This window comes from Hyalella azteca, unplaced genomic scaffold (genome assembly GCF_000764305.2).
Source record: "Hyalella azteca isolate HAZT.00-mixed unplaced genomic scaffold, Hazt_2.0.2 contig4579, whole genome shotgun sequence".
In the NCBI taxonomy this organism is placed as follows: domain Eukaryota; kingdom Metazoa; phylum Arthropoda; class Malacostraca; order Amphipoda; family Hyalellidae; genus Hyalella; species Hyalella azteca.
In genome coordinates this window covers 34,127-45,446 of record NW_025934792.1, presented here as the reverse complement: position 1 = coordinate 45,446, position 11,320 = coordinate 34,127, and the positions used below count along the sequence as shown (strand labels likewise).

Here is an 11,320-nt window from a genome sequence, read left to right as displayed (position 1 = left end):
GCTAAAAGCCTAAAATCATTGTGGTTAGGGCCTAATTCCACTGTGCAGAGGGTGGATGAATATTGCAAGATCTTTGGCGACACTTCAGTAGCAAAATTTACGCCATGAGAAGATCTTGCCGACACATTTAGATTGAAATTCTTGCATTTAATATATTTGTCAGACTTCAGCCAACTATTTAAAAAAAAGTAAGGTTTCCGATATGTTGCATGGATCAGGATGCAGTGAAGCTTGCCCGGAAATCAGTTACGATGAGTTCCCGCCAAAAAAATTTAAACATCAAGCTCACGATTACGTAGTTGCGGTCACATTAGAGTGGTCAGACTGCATTAATCACATGTTCAGTAACTTCAGTTGACACTTGCTGTATAATCGGACTGTTTTTAGGGTAAAATTAGTTATTTGGGGTAACATGTGCATGCAACTTTATAAATAAGTTCGTAGCTTGTAAATAGTTTTTCATTACTCAGCATAAATGGATTTTCATTAAATATTACCCGGCGACGCATCTTGAAATTACCCAGCAACGCTTAGGGCTTAAAAACCCATATATTGGCGACGCTGCATACACCCTCTGCGCCCTGGGGGCCTATCAGGTTATGGGCTTATGGCAATGGTAATTTGTAGACACAAGACCCATAATAACAATGAGTTATAATTGTAATTATTTGTAATGACAGAACTATAGTATATTACTATACGTCAGACACTTTAAGAAGATTTTTCATTGGTTTGCTTGAAGTTGGACAGAATTGGACAGTTTGACTTAGAGAACAGATTTGCACTTCACCGTTAAAAAATTAGCTAGGGTAAACGTGGTATATTCCGTCACATTAAGGACGCATCGAGAAATGAAAAACTATAAAAAAATAACCGTATGCGTTACTCAAGTTCTGTTTGCTTTAGGCGACTCTCAAAACACCGTAGTACGCATCGGCAACGATGAAACGTCACAAAATGTTGCTATATTTATGTAAAAGCCTTTAGAATGTAAACCTACCAAATCCCTATATTCCGTCACTGTGTGTGGCAATATTCGGCACGTGGTGAGGTGTATTCCGTCCGCGCTTCAAATTCTACTGATACGTAATGCCGTCATCCACGTGTTCAAATTCCGTTCGCTGTGTGAGCTGTATTGCAATACAACACGGCTTTGAATTAGAACACTAATGAATATTGAACACCACTTAATTACGCTTTTAATTGACAACTATTAAGCTTTTAATTAAGCAAATTTTAATTTTTGTACATAGCTTGCAACGATCTGTGTGTCCAATTCAAGTTGTGACGGAATTAGTTTTCATGTGTCTAAATCCATTTCTCAACTTAATCATCTATCAATTTATTCATCACTTGAAATCAGTGAATACAAGTATACTTAAAGGATTCCTAATATATTCACAGACTTATTTAAAAGTCTCAAACCATAATATTCTTCCTATACAAACAGTTATTCACTATTTGGTAGAGCAAGGTCAACTGTCAAATTTGACACATTTTTCGATGATCTCACTGGGTAGCATGCATTTTGTAGCATTTGGCGAAATCAATACATTTATAGATTAATTGGGAATCTCCATATAATTTCATTCTAAGCAAACTTTAAAGAGCTAATAAAATATTTTCTTGTCACTGGACGAAATTATGCTCAATATTATTACCACGATTATTGGCACGATATAATCATAATAATGTACGTGCTGATTTCAGCCTCGATTTTGAATGAAGCTGTTTAAGTAGCTCTAGGACGGTAAATATCTCCATTATATCAATTTCTTCATTATCAGTGCAAATCAAATGTAATGGAGGTGAAATTGTACGAAACTCTTACTCTTGTAAATGTTAAAGAGTTTTCTTTACGACATTTTATACTCGACAACGGCCTGTAAGAAGCGTTTCATTTCTTAGTTTTGACTAACAACCTAGAAATGTATATCTAAATAAGATATTTTAGGTTACAAAGAAGGGAAAAAATAAAAACATTAACTCAGTGTCAGCGCACACTCATTCGTGGAGTTTAGATCAGGACACAACCTCGTTCCCAGTAGCAATACAAATGAGCATTTCCAAATTTAATGCTCAAAAATGCGTTAATTGTAAGCAAAATCGTTATAAAAAGAGAATAAATTTGCAGCAATATAGGTTATGCAAGCATTGCAATACTGTAATTCCTCAGAGGTTATTTTCTACGTGACTGCAGTTAGTTTGGGCACTGCCGGTTGGGTACGCTACGGGCTGTCAGTACCAGTTAAGGTCGTGCCGATCGAGGGTCACACCACACACCTCCGGAAGGTCAGCGTTATACCATGCCTTGAACTACAAGCTAAGTTTCCATGATTGCTGAATTACTTATCTGCTCTATCTCACTGTAGTCTTCTTTCAGTCGGACATGCATTATTATCATTCACCCATTTATTTCATCTATTAATTGCCGTGAATGATTTGATGTTAATTGCATCATTCTATATTGTTACTATAGCTCTACATCAATAACTGAAATTTTATCTAACTTTCTTGTTGAAAATGAGGTAAATCAGCAGACGCGTTCAAGCGTAACGAAGTAAAAATAGCCGCTCCTGTCAACCTTGTAGACTTCGAACCACCTGCAGCCTGTCTTGCCCTGCATCTTTCCTACGCATGACATCAACAAATCCATTTTTATTTATGGTTGGAAACAAAAATGTGATTAATCCATTTTGAGATTTTTATTATTAAATTAATGAAAAAATGTGAGTTTTTATTCTGAACAGTTTATGGTGCTTATAGTTTCAAGACAGAGAGCATATTTAAACACCACAGCCCATAACTTTCGTTAAATTCATATGCAAATCCGTGAATGTGCTATAACTTAATTTAGCTATAAATAAATTTACAAATCCCGCTCATTTTCGTTTATGGGAGGGGGTTGTTGGAAGAAGCCAGTACTATTTTTCGGAAATATTGGCGGCTGTCATTTCATAATGGTATAGTTATGCCGTTATAAAAATTCAATCAAGTCGTCATTAGCATCGGTTACCGGCGATGGTAAATGATATTACGAAATACTTCGATGAATTAGTCAATTAGATGAGTTTAAAACTTGAATAGGAACCTAAGCCTGTGTATAAACTATTGCCACTTTTTAAATTTGACTCTGACTCAACCATGGTTGAATTTGTTCAACCATGGACTCAACTTCCCTGGTAGAGAAATATTAGGAAAGTTAGATTTCCACCAAAAATGTTTTTACTTATAAGAGAAATTGAAAGATAGCTGAACTCTAAAACTCATCGTCATTGGGATCGCCATGTAAATTTTAATCATGGGCGTAGAGTTTCAATCTTTTTAGGAATACATACAGCCGTCCGTCAAAAAATGAGCAACTGGTGTAAAGAGTCGAAGAGTGGACAAGAGAGTGCCAAGTGCTGGTGGCCGGCTGGGGTAGAGCACGTGTAACAAAAAACGCATGAAGAAAGCTTGGCAACACGCACGATGATCGACGTCACTACCGTGAACACAGCCAAGGGACACTGCTAAAAAAAGAAACTATTGCTCAGGACAAAGAGGCGAAAGCAGTGCAGACGACAGAGGGAACGTACGGAGGTCAAGAAATTTTACAGCATCAGCAACGAAGCATAATGTTGGAAAATTTTTGAAAAATAGGATTAATTTTGATAGACGATTGGATTAAGTAAGTTCTTCGTTGCAAGATTGCTTTAAAATCACATACACAGGGCGATCAACAATTGAAGTAAACAGCTCCTTCATTTCATGCACTGCTCGATCTCTGCCAAATTTTCGTTTTGGATTAGCGACTGTAAGCCGAGGGACAACTTTTTGTAGTGAAAGTCTTTAATCTTTAAGATACATTTAAAACGTTCTTCGTGACCGCGAGCACGTAAGGACAGGCATTTTCTGTGAATTTCAACCTCATGAATAATAGCAATATTCATAACAAATGGAATGTCTTAATCTTGTAACATGAACATTCATGCGTTGATTAATTCTTTCTCCAAGCTTTTGGATTGCTCCTTTCAAGTACATGAGGACTCGGCATGGCGTCGAGCGCCATGGGTCCCACCTGCAGAGTTGCGTCTTGGCTGGCCACCCTCCTACTCCTCTTGATGGCAACAAGCTCGTCGTGTGGTGAGTCTTAATAAATTATTAATTTACGTGGGTGAAACAGCTGTAGTCGTTTGAAATGTTTTCTGATTATGGAAGCTGCTGTCCCTGGCAACAGAACTTACGGTGTGATATGGTAGTGCTGCGGAGAGGACCTGGTCAAGTATGGTCGGTCTATCACCTATGCTAGACATCGCTAAATTTTTACATCCAGCTGGGCTCAAACCCGCAAACCCATGGCCCAATTTTGTTGCTTTTAATCACTTGGTCTCTTCTCCATTTCGATAAAAAATTTAACTACTTCTTACGGCTCGAACCTAATTCTTCATGTTGTTAAAACACTAGGTCCCAAAAACGTTAATGAATTTGTAAATAAAGCATAACTCGAAAAGGAAAATTATTCAAGACTGCAATTCAACGAAGTTGAATTCAGTTAAAAATCACCATTACACAGTTAATTTTTATCAATGCAGGTATGGGTACTGTAATGTGACTCATACTAGATTGCTTTGTGACGACATTCAGAACTTCAGTCTCAATATGCCTTTGGGCGAGACCACTGCAGGCATCATTACCGATCATCGTCTCCTGTCACTGCCTAAAATACGCGACAGCCCTGCCAAGACACTGCGCGCTAGCATCTGTCAATGTATAGGTCGCTGCTGCTCAGGTGGACTGCACCTCAGAGGGATCGAGTGTGTCGTGAAATGCTAAACATACCAACGCGCTATACGTGCATCTAATGCATCTTGTTGCACTTCCTCTGAACAGATGCATCCGGTTTTTGGCTGTGTGTAGAACAAACTGTGACTATGAGTCACAGGCTAGATTACCTGCTGCTCACAAATAATGTCATCAAAAGTCATTTGGTCGTATTTTGAATTCGATGTATACGATGTATATTTTAATCTTAATAAGCCATGAGCAAATCTACAATTAGTTAGTAAGGATTGTAATTTTTTGCAGCTAACGATCCTAGCTACACCGACTGTCAGCCTCACATTGATGCCACCATACGAGATCTTGCATCGAAAGCACTTAAAGACGGGAAGCTGCCTCTTCGACCAGGTATAGTTGCTCACAAAGTGCGAAACATCTAATAATAATGCCAAGCCAGATTTAACCATGTAATTAATTATGTAAATAAATGAACTTTAATTAGTTATAAGAGGCGTATACAGAACAATTCAGACAAAATCGTTGGCTTATGTTAAAAATATTATTCCTGAACTTTGTCATGTATTGAATAGAACCAGATGATACAGCTGCCCCAACAAGCGGAGGGTCTTCGGGTGATGCCCCTACCATTGAAAAACTTCCTTCAGAAACATCCCCTGCACAAGACCTTGATAACCCAGCACCGGAAGAATCAAAACTTCTTGATCCAGCAGAGGCGGGGCCTAACATTGAAGAAGAAGTTCATTTGGACGCTGTGCCCACCACAGTTTCAATTGACACGGAGTCCATCTCCACTCGCGCTGAAGAATCACTTCCTCCTCCTACCGAAGCAGCCCCTCCTTCTGCTGCGGCACCGGAAACCGCTCCCGTTCGTGTTCAGTCAACTAACATAGGCCACACTGATGGCTCAGCTGAATCACAGAACCTAATCAATAAGCTAGTAACGTCAATATTCGGAAAATTTCCAACTGAGCGCGATGCCAAGTGGGCGACTCCGTGGCAGAGTCATCCAGAACACATACGGGCACCGGTGTCCCAAGAGAAGGTTGAAGTCAGTAAGGAGCCAGGAGTCGTCAGTAAATCTATCAATAAAATGGTAGTTGCTATTTTCGGCGAACATTCGGCTGAACGCGACCCTAAGTGGGCAGATCCCTGGCAGACACATCCCGAGCATGAGCGTAAAATTCCAGCAACGTCTGAGCAGCCACGAGAAGTAATACAAGATCCCAGAGGAGGAGTTTTGCACAGGTTAATCTGCCTAGTTTTTGATGAACCCCCGAAGGAACGAGACCCAAAGTTTGCTGAACCATGGCAGACACATACTGATCAGCAAGAGAAGTTCAAATCTTCCTCGGAAGAGTCTGTAGAAGCGAAACCAGTAGTAGTTGCTTCAGGCGGTTTACTCGATAAGATTGTTAGAACAATTTTCCCCGCGCCAGATGTGGAAAGGGATCCCAAATACGCCCGACCATGGCAAACTCATGACGAACACATTAAAGTCAGTGTTCCGGCTCCAGAAGTAAATGAAATAGCGCATGGATCTGGAGGAATCTTAGATAGATTGGTTAGGTTGGCGTTTCCTTTGGACACTGAAAATGCCGTGCGAGATCCCAAGTGGGCTGAACCTTGGCAAACTCACAATCCCGTTAAAACTCAGCCGGTAACAGCTCCCGAAGAAAAACGTGTGTCGACCGCAACAACGTTCCCACTGTTTGTATTTTTTGATGGATTAATTTGCAAAATTTTCAACATTGCACCTAAAGAGAGGGATCCAAAGTGGGCTATTCCGTGGCAAGATCATGACGAACACAAAAAGTCAATAGTGGAGAAAAGATCAGAGCAAATTGAACAAAAAGTTATTGGACCCACCGGAGGGCTTCTCGATAAATTTGTTAGAACTGTTTTTGGATTAAATGAGACAGGTGAGAGAGACCCTAAATATGCGACACCTTGGCAAACGCATGAAGAAGCGGGTTTAAAATTCCAGCGAGCTGACCTTGTCATCGATGCTTCTCCGCCTGCTCCTAAAGTAGTACACGAAAAAACTACAGTACCAGAAATTAAACCTGAACAGAAGCCATCCCCGGAGCCCGTCACTTATCAGACAACAACTCCCCCATCCAAACGGGAGGAAAGAACTCTTCAGGAACCTGTCGTGGTTGAAACGCTTATTCAAGCCGGTGAAGAATCCGAAGAAGAAAATAAACCATTATCGCAGGAGGGGAAAGGCGCTGGACAGGATGGGACGTTTCGAGCAGAAAAAGTATTGGGTGAGTCTACTTGACTTTTTTATCTATATTAAAATATTTTACTGTTACTATGATAAAATAAAAACCAATATCCTTTAGTTACCCAACTTCAACTTGTTTATAAAATGTAATATGAACATATTTTGCAATCAGTGTTGTTTTGTCCCAAGTGAACAGCTGAAACGCGTAGTTGTCAGCATGTGGACTTCGAATTAATTTTTCAGATTCTGTTGCTGAAGCTGCCGTCGCTGAAAAGGCCGACCATGGTTCCATTGATGCGCCTATCGTCCCCACGACCCCCACGAAGGAGGAAAAGAGTCCATACGACGACCACGATGACGAAGATGATGAGGAAGCAGAAGATATTCCCCAATTTGTAACTGCTACTGGTGAAACAGTCTTGCAAGACAGCGATGATGAGGAGCCTGACGACGACGCGGAACCAGACGAAGTGAATGCATCCTCAGCATCCGCCATTACTACGGATGAAACGGATCTTGGCACTGACGATGAGAGTGATCAAGTGAGTTTTCAGCCCACGTGTGGTTCTTCGCAATTTGTTTTATGGAATTACCATTGTTATGTAATGGCCTGTAAGCAAGTACCATTGTTATGTAGTGGCCTTCAAGTACCATTGATATACATTGATTCCTTTGTGAATTTAGGGATGTGCCTGCGTCCTAAAGAATGAATATATATATACCTGGAGATTCTATTCGTCTGGATATTATCTAAATATTCCACCGTATTTTTCAGATCATATTGGTTCCTGCAGCATTAAGGCCACGAGACCACATAGAGGCTATTCTTGGCTTGGACGAAGCGTCTCGTAGTACCGCTATGCGGTCTAACCCAATCTCGGACGCGGCTCTCAAGGAGCTCAAGAATATTTACGAATCGAGTATAAAGCCTTTGGAAGTCATTTACAAGTATCAGGATATATCGAACCGTCACATGTCTGATGCTGAAATATTCGGTCAACCTCTCGTTCTGGTGCTGGGCCCATATTCTACGGGCAAATCTTCGTTGCTCAACTACCTCATGAACGTCGAGTATACCCGCCGAGCACTGAGAACCGGTAAGGACTTTTAAATTAGTATGTAAATTCGTAAATGACTAGATACCTTTGGTGTAAATTTAATTTCTACATAAAATGTAATGAGGTGACTATTTTTTCGAAAATCGCGGTAATTTGTCTGTGATAGCGAAAATTGTTATGGCTATGAGCATGACTGTTGATGGAATGATTGAGTGGCATGCAAAGAATTAGATATTTGTTCTTCTTCAGCTTAGACACACTGTAACAAATTCCGNTTGAGTGGCATGCAAAGAACTAGATATTTGTTCTTCTTCAGCTTAGACACACTGTAACAAATTCCGGTGAATACGACCCAGGTCAGTAAATTTTTCCTTACAGTATCACATATCTTGTGCTCACATATCTTGTGCTCCGCTGCCTCGGCAGGTGCCAACCCCAGCCACGGAGTGTTCCGCATCATCCAGTACGGTCCCGAGGACGCCGAGGTCGATGGTACGGCTCTTAGCGCCTCTGCCCACTTCGGCTCACTGCAAAAGTTTGGCCAGAACTTTGTTGATCAGTTGAGAGGAAGCGTAAGGAACGTGCCTCTACTCAAGAAGGTGGGTTTGAACTTCGTTGATAAACCAAATGCCTAATTTTAAGAATCGAAAAACTGACGAAAAATCCCCGAAATCGAAAAACGGACGAAATTTCCGTTCAAATTTTTTAATCAAAAAACAGACGAAAAATCCCCCCCACTCACAAAAATAATAATTTAGAAAAAAATACGACGAATCGCTAGATATGCTTCTTACGCATCGAATGATATGCGTCTCGAGGTTGTAGCTTGAAAATCCTAGGAGGAGATGGATTTCTACCCTTTTTGCCGTTTTCAATGAATTTCACGTTTTCTTTAATTTTTCGAAAATTTTACACGAACAAAAAAGTCTTAGATTTGTGTTTTACACATGTGTACCAAGTTTAAAAGTAATCCGCCCGTAAATGAAAAAGTTTTTTAGCCGAGACATGAAGTATTTTGGTTCCCGATGGGCTATTTCTTCGATCGTTGATGATTTAATAGTGAAAACTCCGTTAATTATTGAAGGAGAAAAGATCGACCGAACTCATGTTCTACAAAGGATAAAACATTATGTCGAAAATATTATTAGTGCATCCGCATGATTTTGAAAAGACTTCCATGACTCATGAGTCATGACTGTTGAAATTACATTGGGATAGTTCTGTATAAATGTTCCTATATTTCAATCGTCATATGTTGAAACTGATATGGCATAAAATAATCGTTTAGTCTTGATCATTAATATAAAATAATCTATGATACTGTTTTGGAGTCTTTTGGGCATTAGAAAAATTCATCTAGGTTTTGCGTTAATTTTCCATTTTTTCGTGGTCAGACGTTCAGTGTTGTGCACATCGTTCCCGAATATCATTATTCTATAGGCGCGAAAAGAGGATATTTCTCCTAGAGTATTTCACAATGTTTGTCTCTAAATCATATGTTTTAGCTTATCTTGCACCGCAGAATTCAATGAACATTTTCAAATTTATGTTTTGAGTCTGTTTGCTCGTGTACGGAATTAGGATCGCCTAGAGTTATAACAATTTAGAGACAAAAATATTAGGCTTTACAAGCCTACAAGCAGAAGTTGCATATTATCTTTCTCACATACTGAGCATGCAGATTTTCTCACATACTGAGCACCACTTACAGTCTCCGGGCTTCAATGGCATCCACATAATGACATCGCCAGTATAAATAAAATAAAATTCAAATCGTTATTGTGATGGTTATCAACAATGCCGACGTCCACAGCAGGAGTGGCTCAGAGCGGATCTGGAATTGTGGTCGAAAAAAGTGGGCAAAATCGAAGTGAAGAATTTGGTTAGATAAACAGAAGTCCTAGATAGAAAGAATCCAGTGTCTCCAATCTTACAGATGTACAATGAATTTCTCATTTAATTTTCGAATATTTAAAAAAATTAATTTGTACATTCTCTATAGTGATGTTCTCCAGCACATACTAGACATCTCCTCTTACTGGTACATCCATCAGCTGAGTGGCCATACCGTTGACAGCGGTAGCATTGCAGTGGGGGAAAGGAATATGGGCGGACAGAGTAGGCAGAGTATCCAATTTTCATTTTATTTGGTAACTCTCTGCCCTCAAAAACTACCCTTATTGAGGTTGATGGCACACGCTTACCTTCAAGGTTCTTATTTAATCTTTCCATCTTCACAAATTTGCTTGGACCATCCACTCGAACTCTTTTCTCCATAGCAGTTATGTCAGCATCAATATCAACAGGAGTGATGACTCCATAGCAGTACTTCCCTTGATTAGGTTGGGAGCACCTAACTGACCATGGACCAAGCTGAGTCATTTGCAAAAGAAAGGCAATATCTTCTTCACTGTCGTCCAATAGCTGGACAGCAATCAATCCTTTTCTGCGGTTCACTCGTACATCTTCTACACGCATGGTTGAAAATGGTGGTGCTTCCATTACTGAGCAGAGCTGCTCTGGTGAGTTCAACATGCGTTTAGAGCTATCGTCTGCTGGGCGGATGAGAACCACCCGGGAATCTTGTCGCTCGGTTGTGGTGGGCAATTGTAGCTCAACAACACTGGTATTCCTCTGTGTTGACTTCTCTATGGGAACAAAGATTGATCCAGTATTGGGCCGCTTCTTTGTCTCACCCAACATGTCTTCAATGGCTGCAGGTGAACTCTTGCGCTTCCGACGTGCAGCTCCCGTACCGCATTCCGACGAGTCGCCATCTTGGGATGAAGAAGGAGCAGCATCTTTCAAGCCGACAATTTCACTATCACAGAAATGTCTGATTTGAGAATCAGTCATTGTCAGTTCTAACCCTGATGCATTTGGTGAAGCACCAGGGTCAATGAGATCTTGCCCCTCAGGTGAACTGATCATTGAGGGATTGTTCAGCACTTTCACAAATCACAAGGAAACAGAGAGATTTGCACGAACGTCCTCTTTCGACAACGGTTCAAGCTTCTCTCCCACAAGGATGAATAACGTATGGCTTAACAGGTTCAACATCAGATTGCGTTGGCTACTTATTCTTTGTATGAACAGAGACAGAGAGACGGGCGTATGAACGACGCCACATTCAAGTTTTTCATTAGAACAGTAAATGTAGCATTTAACCTTGCTATTACACAAGTAACTTTTTCAATCACGAAACTGCTGATATGTTATTAAAAATACACCTACAATTCCCAGGACGTGCTGG

At 40.3% G+C, this 11,320-nt stretch overlaps 1 protein-coding gene across 1 annotated transcript; it reads left to right on the top strand.

Annotated features, from left to right (window-relative positions):
- Positions 1-2,231: 2,231 nt before the first annotated feature.
- Positions 2,232-8,708, top strand: LOC108682068. The gene is made up of 7 exons (XM_018171178.2): positions 2,232-2,292; positions 3,997-4,125; positions 5,068-5,169; positions 5,352-7,049; positions 7,253-7,551; positions 7,785-8,106; positions 8,494-8,708. Exons 2-7 carry the CDS (start codon positions 4,035-4,037, stop codon positions 8,700-8,702), a joined length of 2,721 nt encoding a protein of 906 aa, XP_018026667.2. The 5' UTR covers positions 2,232-2,292; positions 3,997-4,034; the 3' UTR covers positions 8,703-8,708.
- The last annotated feature ends 2,612 nt before the right edge of the window (positions 8,709-11,320 follow it).

Excerpts from the sequence above, each read along its gene's own strand:
- LOC108682068 (XM_018171178.2), top strand. The coding sequence starts at position 4,035 with ATGGCGTCGAGCGCCATGGGTCCCACCTGCAGAGTTGCGTCTTGGCTG. Across the intron at positions 7,050-7,252 it reads TCGAGCAGAAAAAGTATTGG|ATTCTGTTGCTGAAGCTGCC; the intron begins GTGAGTCTACTT and ends TTAATTTTTCAG. Across the intron at positions 7,552-7,784 it reads CTGACGATGAGAGTGATCAA|ATCATATTGGTTCCTGCAGC; the intron begins GTGAGTTTTCAG and ends CGTATTTTTCAG.